The sequence below is a fragment of the Chelonia mydas genome, chromosome 8 (genome assembly GCF_015237465.2).
Source record: "Chelonia mydas isolate rCheMyd1 chromosome 8, rCheMyd1.pri.v2, whole genome shotgun sequence".
Classification (NCBI taxonomy): Eukaryota; Metazoa; Chordata; order Testudines; family Cheloniidae; genus Chelonia; species Chelonia mydas.
In genome coordinates this window covers 11,442,981-11,461,067 of record NC_057854.1, presented here as the reverse complement: position 1 = coordinate 11,461,067, position 18,087 = coordinate 11,442,981, and the positions used below count along the sequence as shown (strand labels likewise).

At 41.2% G+C, this 18,087-nt stretch overlaps 1 protein-coding gene across 1 annotated transcript; it reads right to left on the bottom strand.

Moving 5' to 3' along the window:
* Positions 1–814: 814 nt before the first annotated feature.
* CXCL14 (C-X-C motif chemokine ligand 14) lies at positions 815–17,755 on the bottom strand. Its single transcript, XM_027825559.3, has 4 exons — positions 17,370–17,755; positions 16,342–16,447; positions 8,636–8,746; positions 815–1,948 (listed from the first exon to the last, which is right to left on the bottom strand). The coding sequence occupies exons 1-4, from the start codon at positions 17,431–17,433 to the stop codon at positions 1,933–1,935; spliced, it is 297 nt and encodes a 98-aa protein (XP_027681360.1). The 5' UTR covers positions 17,434–17,755; the 3' UTR covers positions 815–1,932.
* Between the last annotated feature and the right edge of the window lie 332 nt (positions 17,756–18,087).

Sequence of the window (18,087 nt, the reverse complement as noted above, 5' to 3'; positions counted from 1 at the left end):
AAAATAATAAGGATTCAAGTCCTCAAATTACATAGACATTGTTAGTCATACGAATGTACTCAGGTCGTCTGTTATACTAGTATGTTCATTTGTTATGTACATGCTTGTGTCTACAGCGTGTATTGAGTGAAGACAAATATATTACATGCCAAACATTTATGTTCATGTTATCAACTTTAAACACCTGAGGTGAAATCCTGTTTCTTGATTTCAATGGGCAGGCTTTCACTCCTAAAGTCAGGAAATACAAAGGTTATAGATTGCCTAGTGAGTTAAATCCTACTCACCTTGCACATGTGAGTCCGACTGATTTAAATAAATAAATGAGAAAATCAAGCAGTATTTGGCCCTGTGTGTAATAAAACATTAGGCTGTACTGTGGATGGTTGATATTTTGTAAGTATCACAAATATCACTGACATCACACTTCAGTGGCATGTGGATTTCACGATGATCGTATTTTACTATTAGAAGAAACCCATTTTACTTTATTGTACACTATTTTTACTTTATTGTACACTATTTCCTGAACTTGGGTGCTTTACCCTGCAACCCCTAGTAGTATTAAACATAACACCCACAAAGGCCTTCACATCCACTGCACTGGGAATTTTCACATAGGCAGGTACTCTAGATTTAAGGTCCAGTCCAATTTCTACTGAGGTCAGTGAGAACTGAATTGGCCATAAATGACATTCTCAGGATATCCATTGCTGCTTTGTATCTGAAGTTTCTTTCACTAACGTTGAAAAACATAAGAAGTGGACTGAGTTTCACAGTGTCTTAATGAAATTGAAAAACAGCCTTTGGCATGTTTAAATACATTTTATTACTTATTTTTCCATTTGTTTTTAGAAAGAAATATGAAATCTGCATGCAACTTTCTAAATATTTCAAACATTTAAATAGCAGACGATAATTTAGCAGTACAATACATTATACAGAAAGATAATATAGGGAGACTCCCTGTAGTATATTTACACATGAAAAGGTAGTTTTGTTATTTTATTTTTCAAAAGAGGAAAGCACTGCTTAATATTTAAGTATTACATTCAAAATTATGAATATGTTGCTTTGTGACCAAAACATATATATTTATTTTATATGTTTGCCCTCTCCAATCTTTCATAAAAAGATACCTTTCAAAGATTTTTGCTACAAATCTACAAAATCATATACAATATTCTTGAAAATTAAAATATCTGAAAACTGATGAAGCTGCAAACTTTTCACAAGAACCTCAGGTGAAAAAAGATCAAACACATTCTTAGTAATAAAACTGCTCTAGAAATGTTTTCTAGTATATGTAAAACATTAAGTGGGGGTATGTAATACATTTCACCTTTCAGCAAGACCCTGTTTCATTAAAGAACAGATACAAAGTGATGTTCGTAGCCATTTGACAAGCCACTAAGGAACCTCATCTCTGCAGCTATATATGCCATGATACTTCAGTGGCATGTTACACAGCAAGCTGTTCCTCAGTCCCTACATTGTGCAGCTTCCACCATAGTTGGACAACATTACTAGAAACCCTAAGCACACCACTAAAGCTTTCCCAGTACAAAAGGATAAGGGACACCATTATATAATACCGCTACAAATATTGTTTGTCTAATGAGCTTATAAAGCTCGATTGTAATCATAGTGATGTATGAATGAATACAAAAAAAGCATTTATTTAAAATGAAAAGCACGAGTTTTCACAATCTCAGTATAAAGCAGACAGGTATGAAATTTGAAGTGTGCAAGAGACAAATCTGGGAGCCTTCCGCACACAGCTATAAAATGTAAAAACTGACCCTTGGTAAAAAGTGCTTTATAATAATATAGAATTTGTGTCTTATGTCTGTGAGAGAGAAATATTCTTTGCAGAGTCCATTCCTTAAGTCAGCCAAACAAATTCAGTTCCTTTTACCAAGAGTTTTCCTCTTATTCTTCATAAACCCTGGGAAATAAAAACAGAGAGCTAGGTATTTAAGTCATTTTGATTACAGTTAAAACCTTCCCCACCATCCGGGTGAGTAAACACTAGGAGCCAAATTCTGCACTCATTTACACTGGTGGAAATCAGAAGGAATGTCACTAACTTCAGCAGAATCCGTTGTATTGGCACAACTGAAAGCAGAATTTGGTCCTAATTTTCCACCCTTCTTCCTTTCTTGAATGCACTGAGAGTGGTCAAATCTACCACTGAAAGGATTAGTAGGACATTTTAAATGAGGGAATCCACATCCAACAACATGGTTTTTTGCCCTGGGAAAAATACAAGCTAATATATGAAAAATATGTTGCTAGTCTAAATATTTAAAAGAAGAATTAATTAACTTTCCCTCTGTAATATTGCTGAAACATTCCAGGCATGCAGTCTCCACAGATTAAAACAATCTACAGTGGCATGGTTATAATTCGCCCCAGAGATATTTTGGGAACGCAGGAATTCATTTTTACACTACATTTGACTTTAAAAACCGCTGACACCTCATGAAAAAACATTGGATGGGCTTAATCCAGCTCCCACTGAAGTCATTAGCAAAACCCTCTTTGACTTTGATGGCAATGGCACTGGGTTCCAAACATCACATATTTTGTCTCTTCCCTAAACTTTTATTACAAGGGAGGCTCGGATTAAATCAGGCTTTTGGTTTCTGAGAAGTTTGTCTGCTCCTGTTGCTTCTCTCTATACTCCTGCAGTTGGGCTCACTTAATTAATTGATCTTTAAATATTCATGGTAAATAGGCCCAATAGCCTGAGATGGGATGTTAGTTGGGGTGGGATCTGAGTTACTACAGAAAATTCTTTCCTGGGTATCTGGCTGGTGAATCTTGCCCATATGCTCAGGGTTTAGCTGATCGCCATATTTGTGGTTGGGAAGGAATTTTCCTCCAGGGCAGATTGGAAGAGGCCCTGGAGGTTTTTCGCCTTCCTCTGTAGCATGGGACACGGGTCACTTGCTGGAGGATTCTCTGCTCCTTGAAGTCTTTAAACCATGATTTGAGGACTTCAATAGCTCAGACATAGGTGAGAGGTTTTTTGTAGGAGTGGGTGGGTGAGATTTTGTGGCCTGCGTTGTGCAGGAGGTCGGACTAGATGATCATAATGGTCCCTTCTGACCTTAATATCTATGAATCTATGAATCCTGCTGCTGCTGGTAGTGGCAACTTACATCTACCTCATCCTCAGATTATCCCCAGGTAAGCTTTGTAGACCACTAGGGCTGGTGGAAAATTTTACCATCAAAGCTGTTTTTGGATGGAAACGTATGTTTTCATCGCAATGAAATTTTTTTTTTGTAAAAGGTATCTGCTTGCTGTGGAAAATTTCATTTTTTGTCATAATATTTCAGCTAAAATCCATGTTTTCAGCCAAATCTTTTGGTTTTTGGCCAAAATCTTTTGGGTTTTGACTTCTTTGGCTGAAAATGTGGAAAATGTTGGCAAAAAGAAAAGTTTTTTCATTTTCTTCAAAAATTTCCTTGGTGGAGGGAGGGCAGGAGGAAGAACCCAGAGCCGCTCTAAACACTGCTACTCTCTGGAGATTCTCCTTGAGTTGATTCTCGAAGTTGTGTTGAGTTTCATTCAGTGCACTCTGTCTCCAACCTAGCAATGCTCCCCTCCATAGGCCAGTGCTGCCCACTTCCAGGGCTGTGCAACCAACAACCATCCACTTGGAGGGCAGAGGAGTGGCAGGAACCTTTAGCCATCCCAGCATCCTTCCTGATGGATCTGCAGCCACGGGGCACATGTGCCCTGACAGTGTATTCCAGGGCTAAATCGAGCCCCTTCTTCCCTGCTTCTGACATCATCATGATTTCAAAAACAACTGGATGTGCTGTTGCAAAAGGGGAATTGAGACTTCAGGTGGGGAATAAGCAGGAGGAGAAAGATAACAGGATCGTGCTGTGAGGCTGGAGGCTTAGGCCAACTGTAGGCTATGTATCAACTGAGAGTCTGGAAGGCTTACTGCTGGTGGAACATTATTATAATTAAGTTGTTAAAACTGCAGTAAAACATGTAGTGCTTGGACTTTCCTAAATGCTGGGGAATGGATGACTGTAATGCTCAGACACTTATCTCTGTGTTGCTCATGTTAAGAGTCATAACTGAACATGTGCATTACATAACTCTCCCATGGCTGGGACAGACCTCATGATAACAAGAGCCATTAATCATTGCTGAGTTTCACCCACAGAAATGGCTGCATCCCTTAGGGGGCAGAGTGGTCAACTGACACCCATTGAAAAGCAACATGTCCTGAGGAAATTCCTTGATTCTCAGTGCAGGAGGTAGGTACAGTTTACAGGACAATAAAGAAGGGGAAACTTCTACCCAGGGATGAGTAACACAGGATGACATCACCGAAGAATTACCTCCTGGACTCCCCCATCACCGTTTGCATCTGTTACCTCTGGGGTCAAAACAATCGGTTGTTAGGGTTTTTGGATAAAAGCTGCCTACTGGAAGGACACAGGGCTTTATACTTGATTGGATCCCAAGAAGCAAGGGCTTTGTCTCCCAAGTAAAGAACCTTTAGCTGCCACAGCTGGGATAAGCCTCAGAAGCTGAACTTGTAAGACTGTGTTACTTCAAACAGAAGTTTTATAAGATAATAACCTACGTTTGTCTTTGTCTGTCTGTGTCTTTAGTATTCTTAGCGTTGTGCAAATATCTCTTGCTTCATTTACATTTAATCTATACAGCCTAAATAAGTTTATTACAGGATCGGACTGAGTTTTGCATCATTGGGTAATCGAGGGAGATCTAAGGAGGAACTGACTGACCTGTGGTGTGTCTGGTCCTTTGAGAACCATAGAACTTGGATGTTCTGTGACATTACAGTGAAAGGGACCTAATTTCACAGGGGTCCACTTACTTAGTGTCAAGAGGGACTGGGGTTTCCAAGGGGATTGTTGCAGTTCTATACTGAGGCTGGCAAAAGGCTAGGGAGTTAATAAGCTGTGCGGGAAGCTGGTGTGTCTAAGGAGTTAAGAGTCACAGCTGGCACCGGGGTAACTTCCCTGTCAATAGAACAGTCTGCCCTGAAGTGGAACCCAGTCTTGAGATACCAAGGCGCATGACACCTACTTCCATGGAGGGGAATAAACTGGAAAACAGACATGCAGATAGTACAATATAGGCTGGGGAGGACTCTCTAAACGGAATATTTCCCCAGGTTTACAGAAGGTGTCAGTATGCTGTCACTGTACTCAGAACATGCTGAGCAAATTCCTAGTTCTTTTAAACAGATGAATATGTGTAATTATATCAAATGAGGTGCAATTATAACCTATTCCTGCCCCTGAGCTGTATTTTGGGGAAGATGATGCGAGGAAGGGAGAACAGGTTAAATGCACAGTAGCAAGCACACGGTCTGGAGATTCCTGGCCCATTCACGGGTAACTCCCTGTATATGGAACAATCTACCCTATATTGTGAAGCTTGAAAGACAACAGAGTTAGACAGGTATTGATGCTTTACTAAAATACTGTCCTGTTTGTTAACAAGGGGATGACTATATAAAGCATGTTAATAAGGCACAAGAATATGTCAAAGTTGTCATTAAAAGTCTGACAAACCCACTGACACAAGGAAATTCACAGATAAGGCTAAGAGCCCAGGCAGTGCCTTTATGCCCAGACATCACAGCACGAGTGAGGCCATGTGATACCAGGACCTTTGCCTTGGCAAGCTTAAATCTAATGCGTCTTGTTTTTGTCAGCTTAAGGCAGATCGGTAACGTTACCTGATATTTAGCAAATCATAACCTTTCCAATGATATCTCACGTGACTTATCTTGCCCAAAACACATCTTAGTTATGCCATATTCATATCACAACAATATCTCTATGAAGAATATGGGGCGTAGTGTCACAGTAAGATTCTGTGGCTTCATTTCCTTTGTTGTTTTAATGGTAGCCTTTACAAACAGTAAGGAAATATGGCGTTACATAATAGTTGACATTTCACAATGCATTCTATTTACTTACCAGCCCACAAACAGCTTATACAGAGCTGGCAGATAGGCAAAAATATCAACAAGGAGTGGTGTCCCTTACATACCGTAATGCCATGAGCTTTCATCAGCCTGGCTATCCACCCCGCACAGTGGCAAACTTGTCATCCAGGAACAAGACGTTTCCACAAAAGAATTTGCATTTGCCCTTGGCTCAGCTGACTGAATTTTTAGGGTAGGGTTACGGTGATCACATTCTAAGACCAATGCTGAAGTTAATGAGAAAGTTCTCACTGATTTAAATGGAAAAAGATTTGGCTCTATATTATTGCTACTTAAGAGATGGAGGATTTCTAAACATACATGCCTGACCCAAAGCACATTGCAATCAATGAGAGTTTTCCATTCCATACCCTTTACTACATGACTAATTCATTCAGTGTGCTTGAGCTACTGTACATTCCATCTGATGTCCCCAGTCCGATTCTTTCATTCAGGCTCTAGAGTTGGTCTTTCTCTAGAGATTATGCTATGTGCTTTATGCGGTTAGCATTTATGTAAACATTCCACAGCTCCTTAAATCTTTACATGCTGTTTAGTTTTACATTTTGATTCAGATTTCTCCCATGCTGATTTCATTAGACCTTTGATGATACCCTTTCTCCTTTCCTACCCTCTTTTCTAAAACCACTGTTGAGCATTTCCAAAATGTGAAGGAGAATGTTGCACTGGTAACTGTGTCCCCTCCAGGTGGCTCATGGAGCTTATGATTTGTATTTTGGAACCTGAAGCTTAAAGGTAGAAATGAGAGAAAAGTCTCATCTAGATTTATTGGAAAAATCAGGGGCAAGTCACTTTTCTATTCCTTTGCAACGTCTTTCAACCCTACCCATTGTAAACTAAATACCACGAGGATATCCTCAGAGCTGAAAACTTGCAGTGGCTCCAGGAAGTGAGATATTGCAGTATATGTTTGTGAAGGAGGAGTGCTTGATATTCTATTGCACCATCACAACAGCAGGTGTAGATCTCAAAGGTGAGTGCTTAAATGGACGCAGTTTGAGTCCCCCATCTACACCACCTGCATAAATGGGATTTGTGCAAGGAATTAAGTGGTGATTGGAGAGATGGGACCTAATGCATGCCCACAGCCAGTCCCATTCCTAGGGGAGGTAAGAGTGGCCACTGTTGCTCCATAGCCCAGGACAGGCACTGGATCCAACGTAAGCCTGCATCTGGTGGTTCTTCTACAGTGCTCTACTCCATGCCAGCATACTCAGAACTCAGACAGAGCCAACTTTCCCCAGCATACAGCGGGTGCAGAGAGCTGCGCACATCAGCACATCCCCCATGCTGGGGTGCTGCACAGGTTAAGCGATATTCTATCAATGAGTGAATTTAAACCAGTGTGAGTAATATTTGTGCTCAAGGTTACTGGAGTTGGTGGTAAGACCTTTCACTCCTCCCAAGGATATCCTTTAAGTTTGTATACAGTAAGTCTTTCCTTTGCTACTCTTTTCCTGCCAAAAGAAATGGGGAGACTAGCTACGGGGGGTGAGAGGAAATGGAGCTTTCTTACACGCCCTGCCTTAGCTCTTCAATTAATAATGAGCTCTAAGAAATCACTGCATATCCCTACTAAGGGGAAGATTATTACAGGGCACCCAACTCCATTTCAGCGCCAATGGGGCGGTGGGCAGCTTTCTCTTAATTATTTACACAGACAACATAATCCATTTTAAATCTGGTGTTCATTTATGTCTGTGTTTCTTTTCTGTTTATCACTGAAGGCTCAGCTTGTGCAAAGGCCAGGTTGGCAGGGGAAAGGTAGCATTGCATCCTGCAATCAAGCCATAGAGAGTTATATCATGAAATTACAGCTTGGTGAAAATGTGCTAAAATCTGGGTAATCAAATATAGGGTGGTAGTGTTTCCTAGTGCTTAGAGCATGGGACCTGAACTCAGGAGACCTGGTTTCTGTTCCCTTCTCTGCCACCGACTTTGTGTTTGACCCTAGGCAAGTAACTTAGCCTTTATTTGCTTTGGCTTCCTCATCTGTGATTTGGAGGCGATAAGGTCTAACAAACTTTGAAAACATCAGATAAAAAGTATGGTTCAAGTGCAAAGTATTACTGTTTATTCTCAGAGCAGCCTATCCCTAGGAATACACTGCATTCACAGGAATAAACTAGGAATAAACTGCAGTCCGAGCTGGTTATATTATTTTTCTATTTACAGATGTAATTTGTAGGTTTTATCAAATAAATCGATTGCACTGAATTGATTGTTTAGGGTATGAGAATTCTACTGTAGGCATTTAGACAGTAATCTCAAGATCTTAATAGTATCTAACCTTGCACCGCATTTTTCACCTTCAAGCTGTGATGCGTAAAAAAAAAAAAAATAGATCCAGAAACAGCTAAACTAATGGGCTATCTGTAGCATTTTATTGAGGAGAGTCGTAGCCATTTCAGTCTAATTAGTATTTGTGCCATATTCCAGAGAGGGAGAGAGCCATTTGGACTATTGCACCTAATTGTTCTGTGCTGCCATGTCTCAAGCATTCAAGCAAGAAAGGTACGTTATTTCCCAAAAGGAACAAATTTGGTTACCTATAAGGGACATCACTTTTTATCCCAGAGAAAACAGGAGCATCTTTCGCTGAGTGAAATTAATACTCACCTGCGTTTCTCCTTCCATATTGTGTACCACTTAACTAATCTCTTTGTGCTTTGGAGTTTGGGATGTAAGCAGTGCTGCTGTCCCCCTCTGAACCGTGACTGCATAGTTACACTGAAATGGAAGAGGAATGATCACTACAGAAAGACCTTGAATAACTCACAATGGTCACTGTGAACATTTCATAAAAACCCAACTGGCTCTCTCTTGCGCTAGGTATTTCATTCACGTTAATGAGAGTTGCACATGTGCACTGAGAGGATAACAAGCCACTATGTTCCATGGTAAAATTTGAATTTGCAATAATAAAACTGCTGGTGTAGCTCCATGGTCCCCAATGGAGTTAGGCCAATTTACACCAGCTGAGCTGCCCATAATTTTTAATCAACAGTTGTACTCCACCCTCTATCAAACATTTATATTGGGGTTTAATAACTGATTTAAATAACATGGTCAATTAAGGCCCAGTCCTGCAAACCTTTACTCAGACAAGTAATTCTAGCACGTGCAAATGCTACTTGGAAGAATAAGGATTAGACCTGGATCACTGACTTTGTATGCAGTAATGCTTTCATTAGCAGTACTTGTGTGCTTTGCAAGCTTCTGGAGACCCAAAAGGGTCTAGCCTGGGGCGCAAGGAAGACAGAAGTCACCTGGGACCATCTCTAGCTTTATCAGCATGCTGTCCGATCCACTCAAACTTGCCCATAGCTGCACTGGAGAGGAACCACACAAGGACTCGAAAAAAGACACTGAAAGGCACCTCATCTTGGAAATAATACTGGGCAAGGAGGCAACACATGGCCGATTTACTTCCTTGCCCTTCTGGTTTCCTCCTACTCTGTCCTTTGTTTGAGTGTCAACCATTTAATGCTGGTTAATTAATGGTCTATCATGATCCAGGTGATGTCATGCTTTCACTGACAAACCAGCGGAACTGGTCTAGAAATGGGAAAATAACTTCATAAAAACATTTTAAATTTCAAAGTTGCTTTTAGTTCTAAGGATTCAAAATGGTTCCATTTTCTACTTCTGGCAACTTTTTCTGTTATGTTTTTACCACATTTTTTATCCAAAATGTTCATTTTCTAGAAACCTGGTTTTTAGTATGGAACCACAGTTTTGGTTAAACTAAAACATTTCAAAAAACAATTTAGAATATTAAGTTGGTAAAAATTTCTGTTAAAAAAATTCCAGGAAAATGGAAAATTCTGAGATTGTTGAGAATTTTTCACAAAAATTTCATTTTTGAAAAAGGGGCCCATTTTTGGATGAAAATACCTTTTGTACCTTTTTTTTTACCCAGTCTACAAATCAGCAAGGGATACCACAATGCAAAATTCAGACAAAGGACAGAGAGAGCGGGTTGAAACGTGGCCTTTTCTTCAGCTCTGGCTAATGGACTGAATTCTTGGTTGGAGCTCCACAGGGCTGGCCCAGGGTCTGAGTATGTCTTTCACTGACTAGTCAAAGAATGGGGGCTGAATTCTGGCTTTGCTTAGTTTTGCTCTCAGTAAAAGGCAAACTAATGCTGCAAAAGCACAAGACATCAAATCACTTGTATCAGAAGCATGAACAATAGGGGCGGGAAAAGGTGTTAAGGGCCTGTGTGCATGGTGGAGGAGGGGAATCAATGCTACAACATACAGACACTCTCCTCATACAGTAACTCCTCGCTTAACGTTGTAGTTATGTTCCTGAAAAATGCAACTTTAAGCAAAACGATGTTAAGTAAATCCAATTTCCCCATAAGAATTAATGTAAATAGTGGGGGTTAGGTTCCAGGGAAATTTTTTTCACCAGACAAAAGACTATATTATATATATGTATACAGAGTACACGTTTGAAACAAACAATTTAATACTGGAAAAAGCAATGATGATTGTGAAGCTTGGTTGAAGTGGTGGAGTCAGAGGGTGGGATATTTCCCAGGGAATGCCTTACTGCTAAATGATGAACTAGAACTCGGCTGAGCCCTCAAGGGTTAACACGTTGTTAATGTAGCCTCACACTTTACAAGGCAGCAGGAATGGAGGGAGGGGAGACAGCATGGCAGACAGAGACAGAGACACATCCCCTGTGTGTGTGTGTGAGAGAGAGAGATGTGCATTGCCTCTTTAAGTACGCTGAACCACTCTGAGTAGATTGCCTTTTTAAGTAGACCAGGAAGTTGAGACAGCAGCTGCTGCCAGCAGGCTCCCCCCGCCCCCCGGTTAACGCTCTCTGGAGATGGGGTAAGTGAGGGGCAGGAGCAGGGGGGAGGGGGACACCCTGACATTAGCCCCCTTCTTCCCCCCCCAGCAAGCAGGAGGCTCAGGGGAGCAGCTCCAAGGCAGAGGGGCAGGAGCAGCACACAGCAGTGGGGGGAAGGACAGCTGAACTGCCGGCAATTGGTAGCCTGCTGGGAGGCTGCCACACAGGGAACTTAGGGGAGCGGGGAGCTGATGTGGGTGCTGTCGGTCCACCCTGGTTCCAAGCCCCCACCAGCTAGCGCCAACGGGCTGCTCTTCCTGCAAGCAGTGGACAAAGCAGGCAGCTGCCAAACGACGTTATAAGGGAGCATTGCGCAACTTTAAACGAGCATGTTCCCTAATGGATCAGCAACGTAACAACGAAACAACGTTAACCGGGACGACTTTAAGTGAGGAGTTCCTGTACCGTGGGCCTCACTAAGATCATTCCTGCGTGGTTCAATCCATAGAGAACACTTTCTCATTGAACTGAATGGGAGAACTGAGACAGGTGGGCAGTGAGTTTTAATGGAATCAAGATTGAGGAATAGTATTTGCGTCCAATGGCTATTGTCCTGCCAGTGGGATTTGTGTGTGTGTGTGTGTCGGCGGGGGGACGGGGGGGGAGATATGAAATCAGAACTCAGTCCGTGCTGTTTGGCTGAAGGAGTGTACAGAATATTTTCAGAAAATGACAAACTAAACCACAGTAGAAGAGGTGCAGGGCCTCTGGAGAACGACGGTGCATAATTCTGCTTCAGAAAAGTGATCAAGGGCAACTTTATTTGCACTGATACCATGTTAACTCTGTGCTGGGGCAAAAACAATCCTGAAGGTTAGGCTTTCTTTTGAAGGGATATTCCAAATTCCTAATAGGTTTTTGGATAAATCCATACAGTTAAATCATACTTTAATGACTGATGCACTCTTTTGCCGTTGGGGTTTTGTATAGTATATGGGTCATGGGTAACCCAGTTAGCACCTCCTATGACTGCCAGCTGGAGGCCAGCCACTAAAAGAGACTTTGCCATTTAACCGAATTCCTCATCCTGTGGCTACACTTGTTCTCTGTGTGCATATGATTCCTGCACATTGCCCCAGCCGAGTTAACATTGGTGTTGGGAAGGCTGCAGCTCCCCCAGATGAGCCAAATGAAAGTTACCACATGGGCAAACCTGTACGCAGAGAGCTTGGTTAATCTCAGCGGGCGGTCATTCTGCATATTTTACAGCATCCGCTTCAAAGACAGTTTTCCAACAAGTCTGATGCTGAGTGGCTTCCTGCATATTTGTGTCACTCTGGGATTAGGGGTGTACCCCAAGGGACCAAAGGTAGCTGTATAGTATCTTTGCCGGCCCCTAGGATTATGAGGTTGGATGGGGATTGGTCCACTTCCCTAATTTATGCTCATCTGATTATGGCTTCAAGGGGCCATTTGACAGCTAAAAATAGTTAAAGCTACATTCCTTTGCCCTGGCCATTCTCTCTATGTTGGGGAAAGTAACCAAATGGCATAGTGCTGTTATGATGGCTCAACTCCTTAGTCAAGGGGAAATCTCAGCTGGCTGGATCTATCAGGTTCCTGGCTGCTTTGCCCAGCTACAAATTGGGGACAAGAGAAGAAGGTCCAAGCCACCACATAGCCATGTGGCTGAGCTGGGTAACACATTTTAGAATCAGGGCTAGCATGTCCAGCTTTTGCATAAAATCATCTGCATATTGTACCAAGCAGCTTTGGTATATCTCTTCTCCTATATACAGCCATAAAGCTTCTTGTACACAAAGATAAGATGTATTCTATGAAGCTGCACTGTTTCCATCTGCTTTTTAAATAGAATAAAGAAACTCTTATCTCTGTTGGCAGTTTCCATTATCACCAATAAGAGTTCTTAAGTCTTTGAGCAATATATAGCATATAGTGTGTGTGTATGTGTGTGCGTGTGTGTTTGTGTGTGTATATGTGTATCCAAATGTTTGTGAGTGATAGGAACTGGATGGAATATAAATCAGCATAGAATTTTGTTCATTATGTTTTTAATAATAGGGTGATCTGGCTGCCATGAAATTAAAGGAGAGTTTTGCCATTCTGTCAATGAATTAAACATTCTTCTCACAAATATTTAGCTGAATTCACTTTCAGGCTGTCTACACTTCCACTACTGCAACTCAGCTGGTGGTAGCAATGGTAAAAGCGGCAGTGTAGACCAGCTGCTTGGGTACTGGCCACCATGCTGGCTAACCCTGTTCAGAGCAGGTCTAGATAACACAAAGGGGTCAGGGATTTGCTGTCTTTCACAAACTTTTCCAGTTCTACTTACATATTTTATGTCATTAGGTGAATCTCTTCCAAACAGTATATTCCAGTATTCTCCCGTCTGCCTGTCACCCTACAGTTTACACACTTCTTCCATGTAAATAGACCGGAGAACGGTCAGGTTTATAGGGAGGGTTGGAGGAGAATCATTAACTGATTTTATTTCCTCAACAACAGCCACAAAAATCCATTACAGGAATCAGACTTTTCTGTGTCTTGTACTGAAACTACAGTATCAATCGCTTCTGGTCACAGCTCCCTCCAATTGTTCCAATGTCCCCCACTTCTCTCTAGTACTGATTTCAAGTTACACTGAAGTAGATAAGAGTCACTCCTACAAAAGCACTAATGACAGCATCTCTGCCTTCTCCTCCTCTTATGCTGGTGTAAATCAGGAGTCATTCCACTGAAGTCTTAAATTCTCTCTCCACAGAATAGGAATGGCCAGCTTGTTACAGTACGTGGGTGCAAAACCAGAGTAAGGCAAGGTAATAGAAAAAATAAGGAGTCCTCGTGGCACCTTATAGACTTAGAAATTTATTTAGGCATAAGCTTTCGTGGGTTAGAACCCACTTCATCAGATGCATGGAGTGAAAATATTGGAGCAGGTATAAATACATGAAAGGATGGGGGTTGCTTTACCAAGTGTTAGGTCAGTATAACGAGATAAATCAATTAACAGCAGGATACCAAGGGAGGAGAAATAACTTTTGAAGTGGTAAGAGAGTGGCCCATTACAGACAGTTGACAAGAAGGTGTGAGTAACAGTAGGGAGAAATTAGTATTGGGGAAATTAAGTTTAGGTTTTGTAATGACCCAACCACTCCCAGTCTCTATTCAGGCCTAATCTGATGGTATCCAGTTTGCAAATTAATTCCAGTTCTGCAGCTTCATGTTGGAGTCTGTTTTTGAAGTTTTTTTGTTGAAGAATTGCCACTTTTAGGTCTGATATTGAGACCAGAGAGACTGAAGTGTTCTCCTATTGGTTTAAGGTAATAGAGGTTCTCCAAATTTGCACAGCTATACTCAAGATCAGAGCTTAGGTTGAAAGCTAATTCTTTTGCCAAGGCATTTTAGCAAAAGCTAAAGTATTTTATATGTTTTCCTGACATTCTTATTGAAAATGAGAAGTTGCACTAATGAGGTTCTTTTCATGCTCAGAATTTCCCCTTCTCCCCTTGGCTGCCAAGTCTGGCCCTACTTCCAGTGCTCGGGAGCAGTTGTCTCTCACAGACTTATCCCGGCAAAGCTTGTTATTGTTTTCTTGACAGCACTTCACCATCCAGCTTCTGCTGGCATCTTGCTTGGGGAGAGCAGATTGCTGCTTGCCTTTCCAGCAGCCAATCATACCCCAAGGCACAGACTGAAGTCTCTCACTGCACAGAGTGGTGTAGCAAATTCTCCAACTGCTTCTATGCTGCTGCATGTTTCAGCTCCTTTTGTTAGCCCCAGGTGATTGACATAAAATAGAAATGACTGTTTGTACCCGCTGGCTGGGAAAGAGGGCCCCGCTCCTGACTGGAGGACATCTGGATTCTAAATATTATTACCCCTTTGCCAAAGATGCCTTTCTCTCTGACAATTCAAAGTGTTGTTTATTTAAGCCCCTGTGAGAGTTCAAAGGGTCGTTGATTCAAAACGTTTGCTCGTCACGTTTATTTCAAATGACTAGTTTGGAACCTGAGAATTGACTTTGCCTTGGGCAGCATGCCTCTCTTTTACAATTTAAATATTTTTAAAAAATTACTCAAGCATTGATCATCTAAATATAAATATGTTCTGGGCTGCGTTAGCGAAATCCTGCAACTTCCAAATCCTGCTTTCGGTTACACTGCTTGTAAATCTGGGGTAGCTGCTTTGAAGTCAGTGGGTTCAATTCTGCCCTTATTGAATGGGGAGTTTGGCCATTCACTTCAAAGCAGGCAATATGGGGCCCAATCAGAGTAACTAAAAAAAGGATTTGACCCAGAGTTTCCATTGGTGTAACTGAGAGCAGCCTGTGTTTTAAAGCGATATACATCTATTGCACTGTGATATATTACGTCATCTTTCTAAGTGTAAGTAAATTTGGTAACATTAACTGGTAAGGAACAAATGCTACAAGATATTCAATGCCTAGCCTTTTTGGTGACGATCTGACAAGCAGCTAATAAGAACAGATTTAAAAATATTATTAAAGCTAATGTTAAAAAAATGATATAATACATAGGTTGAGAAACGAGTGTCTGTACATCTTCTGTCCTTGCAGAGCAATGAAGTCAGTAGCAAAATAAGTCTTTTCAGCTATTCTGACCCTATGGTTCTTTTGCAGGCGCATAGCCTGGTTTGTGTTTTGTGCAAAGCCTTTCAAACACTTTTACAATATACAAGACAAGATATATTAACACCCTTCCCCCCAATGCCAGTGTTTTAGTTGTTGCATCCGATGAAGTGAGCTGTAGCTCACGAAAGCTTATGCTCAAATAAATTGGTTAGTCTCTAAGGTGCCACAAGTACTCCTTTTCTTTTTGCGAATACAGACTAACACGGCTGTTACTCTGAAACCCATTGTTTTAAACTGTAATACACCCCACTGATCTAATCTTCAGAGCTCCCTTTGACTTTAGCTTATCAATTGTTTCTGTTGAGGTTTCATTGCAGCATCAATCAATGCATGGCTATGTGCTTATACAGAGAGTAGAATTTTGCAAGAAAAATGTCACTTTCAGTTATAACCCACGCAACCCCACTGAAATCAAGGGAAGTGTATGAGTGTAACTGAGGCAAAAATTTGCCCCAATCAATTTGGATGATTCTTCGTTACTCAAAACTTTTGTGGACCAAATTCTGTTCTCATTTGTTACTCCCCATGTAAATCCAGAGTAGCCTGAGTTTAGCTTTCTGGATTTACATCTGGGCAGCTGAAAGTAGAATTTGACCATCATCGTTTGTTAAACTAATAATTACTATCATAAGCAATATTCTTTAGATATTTATAGTATTAAGCAGATTCTCCTTTACTGACATACTACAGATAGGATTTGTTCATGTAGCTACATATTTTCTTATGGCTAACATGTTGGAAATTTGTATATCAGGAAATTCTAAAAAACAAAGAAGGAGGTTGCAATACAGGGAGATGCAATTCACTTGGTACATAGTAGAAAGCATACATGAACACTTACATGATCATTTTTTCCTTACAATGTGGATACTTTGGTTTGATTTCCAGCTTCTGAACAGCAGAGAATCTTATCTTAGGACCCTTTCTTGAGCATTTGCACTTTGATCCTACAAGAGAAAGTATTTATCATTTGTGTACAGAGTGACAGTGTACCAATTGCAGTTTAATTTCCCCCCTCCTCATTAGCTTATGTAAATATACAGATTAGTCATGTTTTAAAAACCTATAAAAATTTACACTTTGGGGGGTTGTTGAGCTGAAAAGGGCAATATTTTCCTCCTGATTTACCACAGAAAGGTTTAGTAACTCCCTGAGAAATATATGTTAAAGTACTGGAAATGTTGTGGTAAATATACACAGTACAGCAATGTGGTTAGTGTTGATTTTTTAAAGTGCACCTGCTGTGATTAAACTAAGCTTTAACAAATGCAAAAGGAAAGAGCTAAAGTGTGTCGTAAAGTTGAATAAGCTTATACAGCTCTCGGTTTTTGTCTTCACCCTACTTTCGCAACTAGAACTTGGGGGGACTCTAAATTGTGCTTCTGAATTTCTTACTTGCACAAATTCTAAAGGTCTATCCCAAGCCTGACCAAATCCGAGTTTTGTAAGCGTCATTTTCATGGAAAACAAGAAAACATCTCTGTCAGAATTTCACCCTCAGTTCAATCCATTATGCTGCATCAAGCTAAATTCTGCACACTTTCAACCGCACAAATCTGGGGTAACGCCATTGATTTCAGAGCATTTACCCCAGATATACCGTATACCAGAATAAATGGGCTGTAGAAGTATAACTGGGGGCACAACGTTGTCCCCTGTGTTTTACCACTACTTACACCTTAAAAAACAACAGCCTTGGAACTTCCTTCCGCTACTATCAGATTCATCATATCAATTCTTCCCCATGCAGACTGAGGACAACAATAAATCTCATTATAGTATTTCAAGGAGCAAACACAGAATACTGAGGGGAAAAAAAATCACTGGAAAGAAGTTTAAGTGGGGGATAGGTACAAGAAACTAACTTACCTTCTGCAGTGGCTAAGCACATTACAATGAACAGCAGAAGTAAAGCTGCTGTCAGGGGCTTCATGGTAAGACCTCAGGTACCGAAATAGCTCACTTATATAATCGGATTTCGCTTCTGGGCTTTGAGCAGATGCCCTGATTCACCGGCTTGATGTTGCCAGGGCAGGAACTTTGAGAACGTCTGGATTCCTTTCTCTTGCTGCTGCTGCTGCTGCCTTGTCTGAGCTGCCTCTGCCTCTTTCCTCCTCTTGTCCTCCTTTAAAACAGCTCCTGCTGCCCTTCCTGCGAACTCATTAATATGCAGAGTGACTTAACTCCCTGCAATTTCTCCATACAAGGGAGGGTGGGGATGGAAATGATCCTAGCCAGGAGATCGGATGGGTTTATTCTCGGGAAGAGAAAAGGAAAGGGGGACAAAACATTCATTACCTCAACGGGCAGGGGGAGGAAGATGTGGAAATCAGGTTCTTTATACAATTGCCAGGTATTTTTGACTCCTTGTGCAGGTGGCGTGAGCCAACTTGTGCGGGGTTCGCAAAGAGTTGTGATGTTGGCTCCATTCTGTCTGTGAAAAGAAAAGGAGGACTTGTGGCACCTTAGAGACTAACCAATTTATTTGAGCATAAGCTTTCCTGAGCGACAGCTCACTGCATCGGATGCATGCAGTGGAAAGTGAATTCAGTGAATTGTGTCTGTGGTGGGTGCATTTGTCCGACGG